Source organism: Uloborus diversus, chromosome 1, assembly GCF_026930045.1.
Source record: "Uloborus diversus isolate 005 chromosome 1, Udiv.v.3.1, whole genome shotgun sequence".
In the NCBI taxonomy this organism is placed as follows: domain Eukaryota; kingdom Metazoa; phylum Arthropoda; class Arachnida; order Araneae; family Uloboridae; genus Uloborus; species Uloborus diversus.
The window spans coordinates 241,751,591-241,765,044 of NC_072731.1; the positions used below are offsets into that span (position 1 = coordinate 241,751,591).

The 13,454-nt window shown below is 32.6% G+C and overlaps 1 protein-coding gene across 1 annotated transcript in view; it reads right to left on the reverse strand.

Annotated features, from left to right (window-relative positions):
* Nucleotides 1-13,454, reverse strand: part of LOC129226177 (mitochondrial sodium/calcium exchanger protein-like) — a 72,171-nt gene that overhangs the window by 8,802 nt on the left and 49,915 nt on the right. Inside the window, exons 12-16 of the mRNA XM_054860780.1 lie at nt 9,783-9,952; nt 8,287-8,419; nt 5,058-5,257; nt 1,252-1,327; nt 295-375 (exon numbers count right to left, since the gene is read on the reverse strand). Coding sequence (XP_054716755.1) covers nt 295-375; nt 1,252-1,327; nt 5,058-5,257; nt 8,287-8,419; nt 9,783-9,952 — 660 coding nt within the window. The remainder of the gene's footprint in view (nt 1-294; nt 376-1,251; nt 1,328-5,057; nt 5,258-8,286; nt 8,420-9,782; nt 9,953-13,454) is intronic.

Here is a 13,454-nt window from a genome sequence, read left to right on the forward strand (position 1 = left end):
ATAAATAACAAGCACATAATATAAGCAATACACTTTTTTTCCTAAAAAAAGGTTACTTTCGGGATTTATTTATTTTTTACCTTACAGTGGTTTGCTTTCTGATTGGAACTGAATGGGGAAATTTACTTTTGTTTTGTTACAAAATAAACCTCGAATTATCCGGTATGCCGAAAATTCGAATTTTCCGGCATGCCGGACAATGCAGGGTAACACGGTATTAATTAGAAAACTTCACCGAGAGCAATAGAACTCAGTATCGTCTTTGCAAAACACATTTTAAGCATCAATCAGTACCTAAAAGGGGTCCTCCGAAGCAGGCAGAAATGGCCATCCTCGGATATTCTTTCCGTGCCACAGCTAAGTTTGAAAGAAAGTCTGAAAAACAAATTCAACTTGTAACATAAAATGAGTACAATATTGACCAGAAATTCAAATGTACTATACTAAAATTTGTTTCTTACAAAATGAACAACACAAATAAATATTGCAAAAAAATTGAACAGTTGCATTGTAAAGGGTTTTCTTTTTTAAGGAAAATAAAATACACATGATTTAATAATATTAATTCAATGTAACTTGTTGATAATGTTATTGAATAATTATAAGTTTATGTAAACAGATAATTCTAAAATAAATCTCTGGAATTAATATGAATTTTAAAATCTAATATAATGGGGGATAAGAGAGTGGCAAAACAACCCATGGGATCCTAGGCTTACTGTGCCCATCTGTTTTCGCGGTCGAAGGTTCTGTGGTGCAAAGGTAGATGTTCCAGTCAGGTGGTCAGTCGAACGCGGAATTAGAAAGAACCAATTCTAATTTCTTATTGGTAATTCTTTTAATGTGTTTGATTTAAAAAAAATCAACTTCGAAAATTTGTTTTCTAACAAAATTCAAAGGAGAGCCATGCAGGGTTCTCTATCAGATTGTTTTCATTGCAAAAGCTATATACATAGACAATCATACAACACGGGCCACACAATCAGGGCAGCGGGTCGTAGTTGGAACGTTTTGGGGGTAAAAGAAGCGAAGTTTGGAGTTGAAGGTTTTAGAATTCCAAGAGTCGGAGTTGGAGTCGGTCCTTGTCCATCCGAGTCGGCGCACTGCTACGTGCATCATCAACTTACTAAACATCATTGGTTTATCAAGTAACATAAATTCAAGATATCGTCCTTTTTTGCTTTCAATTTTGTTGCTTAGAATTAACGTACCCTGTAAACTGGTGTAAAATTATTTTCAACACAGTCTTACCTGAGAGAGAATTTCCCCATGCCAGTATAGTCAAACCCAGAATAGAATCGCTTAGATTGAATATCACTCCAAACACCTGAAAAATAAGTAGAGCTGAATAAATGTATTTCTGCATACTAAAAATTTTAAGTTAAATATTCTCAAAGTTATGACTTGTTATACAATCTTTACTAATAATAAAGCTGAAAGATCTCTGCATCTCTGTCTGGATATCTGCCAGGTTCTCTGTGACGCGCAAAGCGCCTAGACCGTTCGGCCGATTTTCATGAAATTTGGCTCAGAATTAGTTTATAGCATTGGGGTGTGCACCTCAAAGCGATTTTTTGAAAATTCAATTTTATTCTTTTTCGATAACAATTTCAAGAAAATTTTGCCAACACAACGTGAACCAGTAAATTACCAAACATAGATCCGTAACAGGGGCAAGCAAATGAACATAGCATATTGGCGAGAAATTCATCATCAAGTATTTGTAAATATACAGGCGAACCAAATGACCTTTTAATTTTCCACTACGGGCAAAGCCGTGCGGGTACCACTAGTAAAAAAAAAAAGTAGTTTCAAGTTAAACATTAAATATTTGAGTATGAAACATAAAGAGATTTTTAAAAGTTTGCATTAAAAAAGTGGAAAAACGTCATTAAAAATCGATATTTTTTTAATTTAATTTATTTATTTATTTATTTATTTATTTTGAATGAAGGAAGGATTAAGTTGTCACGTGAGGCAATTGTCCTGCAATGTTAAGCCATTTATCGACTTAAATGATAAATTTAATTTCATTTTTAAATGTCCTGAGCTTCAATACGTTTCTCCGACCTTAGATGTTTGTCTGAAGTGGAAAGTGGACATAATTACAAAGAACAGAAACGAGAAACGCACAAGTTAAAAGCCTAATTTATTACCACAAAAGCATAAAAGCTAAGAAGAATTGCCATTTTCTCGGATTTAGTGCCATAGTTGTTAAGAATTCAAAACAGCAGACATCCGCCTTTTAACTCAGCTACTTTAAGAACGTAAGGAATCTTTTTAACAATTAATCACGGCACACCCTGTGCCTAAGTTCAAGAACCCCTCAGTAAAAAATAATGTTGAATTCTTTCCACTAAATATAAACATTATTATTTCTACCAGGTGCGGTCCGAACCTCAGTTTTTGGAAAGGAGGAAATTATTCAGTTTACCGAATGTAACGTCGAATTTTACCGAATAATACTGATGTAAAATACACGGGTATTTATTTTTAGGGGTAAATACCCAGGGTACATACCCGGGTAAATACCCAAAATGGGTATTTACCCGGGTATTTATTTCAAAAATTTATATTCAGCTAAAATACTTTTCTGTATGTATTCCATTATGTATATAACCAACGATATACAAAACAATAAATTTTTGCCCAAAATTGTATTTTGATCACATGTTTAAAGAATTATTGTGTTAAACAATTAAGCAATCAAATATGATATTCACATTAAATGTGTTGGATATGCCTAATCAATGTTGATAGCCAAATTTCAGATATAAAAAGCCATTCTACAAAAAGTAAAAAGCTTAACTAGTTACAAAAAAAAATCAATTTTTTTAAGGTCCTCATCTTTTATAACCTAGTAATATGTCCCTGCATGACATCAAAATGTAACGAAATGTTGCTCAATTTATTATTACTATTTATTTACCTATATCTTTTACAGAAATTTCCTCCAAACCTAGTTCAAGTGTTCAGGCGTATTCTGCATATCATTTTTTCATTAAGCCTTAGATTTCATTAAGCCTTTTATTAAAAAAATTATAACACAAACTTTTTTATATTTTTAATCATTCCTTTATTGGTTTATGTTAAAAAAAAAATCATCACCTTTTGATACCACCTAAATTTTTTTGCAAAATGCACAATTTCTGGTGGATTTACCCTGCCTTCGGATAAATATCGTAAAAAAAATTTATCTTCCCACCCTATATCACTAATTGGTTGTATTAAAAATAGTTTGAATACATTTTCATCATGAAGTACCAGGGAGCAAATGCAAATGAGCAAGGCAACAGAAATCAATATTTTGATTTTTTTTTTGCTTATTAATGTGAAAACTTTCTATATTTGCCACGTTATCACTTAAACAGCAATAAAATAAATAACATTATAGTCTTAATAACTTCTCTGTTTACTCTTCCAAGTTCATCATTAAATTGCTTATACTTCTCCAACTATGACATTGAAAAGAAAGATTCTTTGGTTCACGATATGTTTCTTTCATAATTTCATCAAGTCTTTCAATTAAAAATATTATAAACTGTGTAATACATATGTATGTATCAGTTTTACCAATTATTTCATATTTAGATTTTGAAAAAAATTTCCCATTCACTTTTTGCATTTTTTTGTAAAATACCCCGTTTTTGGGTATTTACCCAGGCCTTGGGTAAATACCCGGGTAAATACCCAAAAAATATTTACCTACCCGCTGGGTATTTACCCGATCCACATCACTACCGAATAATGAAAGGTAAGCAAATATGAATAGATACCCATATATATTGTGAATAGTTAATTTAAGCATCATTTTTTAAAAAAATAATGCAATTTTGCAATGAAAAGGATTGAAAATTGCAACTTTTTAAATGCAGTCTCTACATTTGCCGAATCGCCCGGCAGAATTTACTGAGTAAGGAATTTTTCAGGAAAAGCACAGTGACTCCCATCGTAGCGCTCATGACTACTACAATTGTTTCATTGTTGTCACTGCTTTAATGTTATAATTTAAATTAAAATAACTACGTGCATAAAGCACTCATTTATATAGAAGTAGTGCTATTTCCTGTTTAAACTATTTGAAAATGTTCAACTATGATATACAGGGTTCCGAAAAGTCCTTGACACATTTAAAAAAGTCATAGAAAAGCAATAAATTGTCTCATGAATTTGCAGTTTGGCCCATAATACGTTACAAGTTCAAGAGTTTTTTTTATGACATCATAAAAAAAATGTAATAATAAATATTTAGTTATAAATATTTAATAATGAATACTACTGCTGTTTAGATATTTTTCATATTTCTTTATTTTTGCTCTTCATACACTGCTATATATAGCAATTTATGAAGAAAAATTTCAACAACCTCAAAAATAGCTTACAAACAGTAACTTTAGAATTATTAAATGCTTAACTATGCACAACAATGTCAACCTTTTTTGTGTGAAATATAAAGTACAAAACATATTTCGTTACCTTACCGGGAGAGTGCAGCACTCGGTCTTTTATTATTACAATTTTTTTTATGGTGTTATATAAAAAAAAAACGTCTTGAACTTGCAAAGTATTATGAGGCAAATTGCATATTCATTCGACAATTTATTGCTTTTCTATGATTTTTTTAAGTGTGTCAGGGACTTTTCGGACACCCTGTATATTTAGGTTTTTTTTTTTTAAATTTATATTTCGTTTTAATAATTGTGTTTCTTGCTTCATTTTGAAATAGCATAAACAAATTTAAAAATTTCTTCAAAACAGATACGATTCTGTTTCTTTAGCACATTTGCTCTTCAAAGTGTTGATTGTAACCGACTGAGAGTTTTCCTTTCAAAAACATGTTCCGTATAATGCAATATTGATGCTTGGTCATCTGTAAAAGAATGGAAGCCCTAATAATTCGAAATCAGTTCTACCTTTATAAAAGCAAAATCTAACAATTTAAACAGTTTTAGTTTATTTCCGTGTCTTCATAATATTTCTTTTCAGAAACAAAAATTTTTCTTTTAAAATATTGGCAACATGTTGGAAATTAGTTGGAATTAAATAGTTACACGTACCTGCAACAGAGCGACTATTTCATTCGCCAGGCAATAGATCCACGTGACTGCAACTGCAAAACCCAGATATGCAAATAGCCAGTGGTATGTCGGAGGGATATGACGCTCGGATGTGCAATACACTAATGCTGCACAGCACACACTAATGCAGAATAATAGCAGGAAAACTGGAAAGACGCCACCAATCATAAAAAAAGCATCTGCAAATAGAAATTCTCGTCAGGATACGAAGCAACACCTGCCTTATAACATTAAGGGCTCATTCAACTGTAACGGAATTCTATCGAATCGAATATGATTTAACTGTTGGATAAAAATGAAACAACGTTTAAAAGCACAGAAAAGATAAAAACTTTATAAAAACGCAGACATGTTTCGGAGGCAATAGCCTCCTTCCTCAGTGCGAAATGTACAAATGGATGAATCAAGGTCAGTGGGAAAGTATAAATTGTGTAACCGGAAAAACATTAACAAATCAGCTATCAGCGAGTGCTGAGGCAAAATATGACGTATTCTAACATGTAAGATTGAATAAGATTGGAGAAAAATGCGGAACAGCAAAAGACTCATTGCAAATATTATTTAAGTTTTTATGAATGTAAAAGAATTCTAGAAAATCTAATTCACCTACTGTTGTAGGTCTGCAAATGATCTTGACTTCCGAAAAGAGAAAATTGTGCCCTGTGTCCCAACAATGTTCAGCAATTGAAGATTTGTTCAGTTCCTGTTTTTCAACGTGGTTTTCCTGTTCTTTCAAACGAAATTTAAGTGAACGCCTTGTCTGTCCCACGTAACCGATATTACATTGACTAGGAATGTGATATATGCCCCACTGATCAAGTGGTTGGATTGGGTCCTTCAGTTTGGAAAAAGAAAGTTTATTTATGGGTCTGTAAATTACGCGAAAGTCAAATTTACTAAGAATTCTAGAAATACGAAAAGAAATATGTAGATAAAACGGTAAAATCACAAAATTTGTTGAAGAAAAACTACCTATGTTGGAGGTTTTATTCCGGGTTGAAAGTTTGCAAAAAGCCCTGTCGATGACCTGAAGAGGATAACCCCTGTCCAGAGCCACGGCTTTCAAAAGTTAATCAATTGAGAGCTATCGCTTTTCAATTGATTAACTGTATTGACCTATCGTACAGCCTGAAACTACTTTTGCCTCACCCATAAGGAAATTTCTCACTATGCTACAGGAATTCGATCGGATCGAACAAAATGGAGTTGAATGAGTCTCTAAGTTGCACATATGCAAAAAACTACAATGAATTTGTATATACTAATGCTACTCATTTCGGTTTTATTTCTGTGAATTTCTGCTTGTTACTGTTCCTTACTCGTCATTGATTCCTTACTGTATAGTGCAGAGCAGTTATTTTTAACCCGTAGTACACGAGCAATTTTCATGTGGTCCAGCAGTGAAAAGGTTGAGAACCTCTCGTGTAGTGCACTGTTATCTGAACAGCATGAACTAAGTGTATTTTAGCAGTAAGAAATGAGGTGAAATGCCACTAATCATATAGCTTCTACAAACAAAACTCATGATATTTTTATTTAAAAAAAAATAAAAAAAAACCTCAACGAGTTATTCATTTTACAGCGTTTGTATAAAAAGTAACCCGACTGAGCTTCGAAAACATATTTATTGGCAAAATTTCTGCGCTTTTTCTCTAGAAATCTTCGAAATAGTCCCCGTGGAAGTCGATAACCCTTTGGTACCGGATTTTCCAGTTCCTGAACGCCCCGTGAGGGCGACAACCCGTAAAGCTTCTAGAGCCCTCGTCGTAGCGAGTTGAACAGCTTCCAGGTGCCGTATCCGGCACACGACGCCCCTTTTGCTCGTCCGTCAGGAGTTTGACACAAAATTTGATGTTGCAAAACGCAAAAACAAAACACGTTGTTCGATGGTGCGCTCTATTTTCACTCCGACAAGATCACTAAACACGAACTGCTCTCTCGCACGATGCTAACCCTCCAAGCGTTTGCATGCAAGTGATTCGGGTTCGCTCCCCTTAGCACCAACAACCGGTTTACAAACGTTTTACCTGAGTGTCACAAACTCAGTCCGGTTACTTTTTATACAAACCCTGTATACAACAGTAAGGAATTCGCATGACAATTAAGTTTATCAACTTATGAGTATGGCTCTGATAAGTAGACTTTCGATGCAGAGGCGGGACAAATTTAAAATTTTTGGGAGATGGGCAAATTCTGGTTTGATAATCAGACATTACTATACAAAACAATAAATAAACTACAATTTTCCAATACTGTCCGCAAATGCGTCAAATCCAGACAAAATTAACCGAATAAAGAAAATTTTGGAAGATCACAGTGACCTCTCGTGACCCGGGGGGGGGGGGGGGCTTAAAAGATTGCATTTGTTAAAATGGAAGTGGGGAAAGCCGGTTTTCACTCCCGATAACTCGTATTATTGTCGATAACTAACTGTGCCAATCTTCATATATTTTACCTTTTTCAGCTCAAACATAAATGAGATCGTCCAAAGTCAAATCCATCATTCTCAGAGCCACACTATATACGAGGGATGTTTTTAAAGTAAGTACCGCTTTGAAGTAAAAAATAACAAGTACGGATAGAGCAAAGAAATTGATTGCCCAAAAATCTATTACCCTTACGCTATTTTTCGACATTCTTCCCGTGATTTTCCAAGCATTTGTCATAGCGTGGTGCAAGTTTTAGTATACCTATTCGTAGAAAGTTGCCGCTTATTTAGTCAATCATGAGGACTCTTACAGGGCTTTGGCTGGGACGTTTTTGAACATTCTCCGAACTGCGCCGAACTCGCTCTCAGCAACTTTCATTTCTTTGGAATCAAAAGTATTTCCTTGGTGATCGATGGTACAACATCAATGATGAGCTCAGAGAACATGTTACCCCATGGTTGACTACACAAGCGGCTGCTTTCTACGAATAAAGTATACAAAAGCTTGTACCACGCTATGACAAATGCTTGGAACTCACTTGAGGAATGTCAAACAATAGCATAAGGGTGGTAGATTTTTGTGCAATAAATTTCTTTGCTCGATCCCGTACTTGTTCTTTTTTTATTTTAAAACGGGAAACTTTACTTACTTCAAAAACATCCCTCGTAAATAAATACCTTCAAAGCGTACAAATGAAAATATTTGCAAACATTTTGGTCAATTTTGAATATTTCAAGTGAGTTTTGAAAGCAACTACTTAAGAGTTATGACGTACTCACATTCACTAACCAAACTTATGAAAATGGGTCCGGTTATGCACTGGGTGCATATCAGAAAGCGATTCCAGTTGAAATCTTCCTCGCTGGTATCTAGTACTGGTACCGTCAACTTCATTATGAGTATTGCTGGACTCTAAAAAGCATAAAGAAGGAAAGGTTTAATGCCTAGAAATAAGGTGTTGCAATGCTGAGTTCAATCGTAATTGTAGAAATAGTTCAGAATACCATATACGATACTTATGCATCGGATATGTGGTGAAGATTAGAATATGTTAGTATATCTTTTTAGTGCCTATATTATCTAGTGTATAATACACGTAATTTAAGAACATGCAATGATGATTTAATACCTAGTCCTGGTTAGAGGCGGTAACTTACTGCTAAATACACAATACTTAGTCCTGGCTAGGGGCGGTAACTTACTGCTAAATACCCAATACTTAGTCCTAGCTAGGGACGGTAACTTACTGCTAAATACCCAATACTTAGTCCTGGCTAGGGGCGGTAACTTACTGCTAAATACCCAATACTTAGTCCTGGCTAGGGGCGGTAACTTACTGCTAAATACCCAACACTTAGTCCTGGCTAGGGACGGTAACTTACTGCTAAATACTCAATACTTAGTCCTGGCTAGGGGCGGTAACTTACTGCTAAATACCCAATACTTAATCCTGGCTAGGGGCGGTAACTTACTGCTAAATACCAAATTGCCTTCAGTTTACGAGCTGAACCTCACCATATCTGCAGACTCTTGCTGATGAGATAAATTTACTTTATCTTCCAGTCTGTTGGCACTTTCAGCTTCAATGAGATGACATCTGCCTCCAGCTTGGTAATTCTCCATTTCAGAATGATGAGTCCCAAAAAGGACAAACTGCAGTCTCTGGATGGGATAATCAGGCTGTAGGGCATGTGCCAAAACTGTAATTCAAACAGATTTTGAGCAAAATGTAAAGGTCTAAGAGTCTCATTTTTGACTACGAAAACGACTTTTGATTACTTCTGAAAAATCAAAGGTTAAGATTGGAGAAAAAATAAAAGTGGTTTTAAATATCTTTCATATGCGGTTTTTACGGATATGACTGTCCAAAAGAAAAAAAAACATGATCGAGCAGACTCTTTCAAAGAAGTCCATGAAATTATATGGATTGACCCAGGATAGAAATCCGTCTGCCGGTATTCTAAAGGAAGTCATTTCGTTCTCTGGACTGAAAAAAGGCGCCCATGAAATCTTAATTTATTTGTTGACTATAAGTCAAACTATGATTTTTTTTTAACACAGTAGTAAAATATGGAAAATACCAAGATGTTCCCTTTACTTTAATTTAACCTTTTTGAAATCTTAAAGTTATCATGTTATGTTCATTGTAGATTGAGACTACACATATAGGTTTAAATTTAATCATAATATTTTTAACTGAAGAGCAAATTTCATATAACTTTGTTTAAATATAGTTTAATAACAATACATTTGAACATAATATTTTTGTAATTACTTTTATTAGCGCTACGGCTTTCTTCCACCAAACGAGCTGCTGCCATTTTTTGGTATTGATTGGGCAAACTTTGACTAAGAAATGCCAAAACTCTCCTCTGTCTTCTGGGACTAGAGGACTTAACTTCTCTGTTGAAGACATTCCGTAGCTTTGAATGGACTGACAGCTGCCTGAATACAAAAAAGAATTTATTAGTTGCATAATGATTTTTTTTTAATGTTTTGAAGATAAATTTAAATTCCCGATATTTTACAAATTAGAAAGTTTTTATCGAAATAACATGGAACACAGTGGCGTAGCTAGACCCGACTTTCGGGGGGGTATATATATATATTATGTATAATATATATATATATATATATATATATATATATATATATATATATATATATATATATATATATATATATATATATGTATATATATATATATATATATATATATATATATATATATATATATATATATATATATATATATATATATATATATATATATATATATATATATATATATATATATATATATATATATATATATATATATGTTATATATATATATATATATAATATACATATATATATATATATATATATATATATATATATATATATATATATATATATATATTATTATGTAATATATATATATATAATATATATATATGTATAATCGCTTGGAATTTTTTCCTTTTCTTCTTTTTTTTTCTTTCACTTCTCTCTTCTTTTTCTCTTTTTTTTTTGAGACTAACTTTTCGGAGGGGGGTTTTGTCCCCAAACCCCCCCCCCTTAGCTACGCCCCTGATGGAACAAAATGAATGGGTGCAAAAAGTAGTTTATTTTAGGCACACAAAACATTCGGATATACAGTCGAACCTCCATATATCAAACTTCCACATATCAAAAATTTCTAGATGTCGAAATCCCATTAAATTTCTATGTTCATTACATAGAAAAATTGTTTCTATATATCGAAAAAATCTCTATAGATTGATTTTTTTTTCGAGACATTCGTAGATTTTTTTTTCCATTTTAGACTGTTTGTCTCATGAAAAATAAAGGTTAGGGGAGAAAATTATGTTCACTAAAGGTTGCTACGAAACTCATAAGGAATCTGGGATTAAGGGGTGTGTAGAAAGGTCGTTTCGTTCTTAAATTCTCTCAAGTTTATTTCAAATATCTTACCAGTAACATTCTCAAATCAGTTTTAAGTTATCCTTTGTCTGTTGATCATCATTCCTAGTCGTTTTAGCTGCAGTTAAAATCATTCAAGTTAAGTAGATTGATTTTTTTCCTTTTCTCTCGATCCCATTCTCAAAACGAAAATCCCCTAATGTTGCGGATCAAGTTGAATTGCCGAAGAATGAAGATGTATGAAGGCGCAAAAATGTAATTTCTGTTATTTTTTTAATTATTAACTTTCATTTAATCCTATGCTCGTATAAATTAGAAATTAGGTTTCATACTCGAAAATTAGCTTTAATTTTAATGTTTTAGGAGATTTTTATGATAAAATAAAATCGTTTCCATATATCGAAAATTCTATATATCGAATTTTTTCCGGCAATTTGCTACTTCGATATATGGAGGTCCGACTGTATTTTAATATTTTAGAGCTGAATTAAAATTTTTATTGGTTTTCAATATAGAAATTGCTAATTGGAATAATGAGAAAAGAACTAAAATATGCAGTAAATATTTAAATTTCCAAATATATAATATTACAGTGCATAACATTGTCTTATAGCAAAAGCGATATTTTGTGTACGCAGTGCAATCACAGAACTAGCGCGCGTTACGTAGATCGTTTAGTATTACAAGCGTTATCTCAGCGATTGCGCTGAGTTAGAATCAACGGTTAGTATATACAGGGATCTAAAGCAGTGCTATCGTGTGTTGAAATCTGAACGGGCTCTATTAAAATATTTTAGAACTAAACTGAAATTGAAACATTATCCAGTTCAATTTGGTATTTTATTCGAAATAACATAGAACAAAATGAACAGATTGTTTACTTGAATTTTTCTTTATTATTTATTGTCACATATAATGCTACATTGAGTATAGAAAGCTTTTCAATTTTTTACGTCTACAGTTTTGTAACGCAGAAACCCTGACAGCATTGTGAAGGCTTCGAATAACCTAACCTTAGAATTACGGAGCTGCCAGGTTAGGTTTGCCCCAACAATAGGCTTTGAAATGCTCGTTTTCAATTCTTTTTTTTTTTTTTTGAACATCATGAAGGCAAAAATTAATGAATCTAGAGTTCTTGAAGATGGACATTTATTTCCTGCATTTTAATTGCATTTTTAAAGCCGAAATGCAATTAATTAAACTAAACAAAACAGTTTATTTTATTGCTGAGTCACTTTATCTCACTCTATTATGTGGTAGATAAATAAGTGTATGGATAGTTAATTTATATTTAAATGTAGTTTCTTAAACTTTTTTCTTAGTATTACTTTTGAACTGAAATATTGGGGTTTTACGTTCAGGACAAAGTGTTTGATATTACGTTTAATGGCCCACTCTTTGTTTTTTTTTTTTTTTTTTTTTTGAAACTAACACTGAAAAACAATGGTGTCGTTTTCAAAATTTTAATTTTTTTTTTCTGAAAGAGAATGCTTAAAAACATAGGACTTGACCATTTTTTTAAAAAAATAATTTGACTAAGTTTAATATTTTCTTAAAATATTTAATCGATCGCAAATTCAATTTCCTTTTGTACGCTTCAGCACATGACATCACAAGTGATGAAATACCATTCACTGTTGCTATTAGCGCAGAGCGCAATATTTAATTCTCTTCTTTACTCACATGTACTGGCAAGGATATGGTTGATAGTAAGCCTAGAGCGGAATATTTAATTCGCTTCTGAATTATCATAACCTGGAAACGCGGTAGACGGCATTCGTAAACATTCAGCGTGCCAGTGGAGTGTGTGCCAAAGTTCATCACTTGTGACGTCATAAAGACCACGCCTTGTTTGAAAAATCGGACATTTAAAAAAAAATAATTAAAAAAATAAACGTTTTGAAAATAAAAGATTTTCCTCGCTCCATGTTTTTTTTTTTTTTCTCTCATGCTATCAACTTTAATGACTAAAACTAGTACTTTTGACGAATGGAAACCCCATTACGCAATAGATAAGCGCAATAGATATATATACGCAATAGATATATATTTAAAAAATGGCATTACTAGATTTAGAGTATATTTTACTTCAATTGAGAAATTTAAAACAGGTGCAAAGAAAATGTCGAAAAAGGTGTCATATACGTGACAGAGTAACTTACAGTTTAAAAAATATATATATATTTTATAGATATTGTAGTAAACATTGTTTTTGCTTAAAAATTCACACAAGAAAAGTACTTTCGCCAGGTTGGCATTTTTTTTTTTTTAACTTGTAGCTTTAAATAATTTTAATGCATATAAAACGTTAGCAAAAATTTAATCCAATTGCCCAACCGCACGGTGGGTTCACCCTAATTCGTCGTTTTAACGACTCTTCACCAGCGTCTTATTATGCATATTTAAAGAATAATACAATGACTTCTTGCACCACAAATAACGACTACAAGTCTTTATGTTTTATTCCCATCAAAATCCGTGAATTTACGCAAAGGAGACTTTTTTTGCGCAAATTCACGGTTTTTATGACACCAAATTA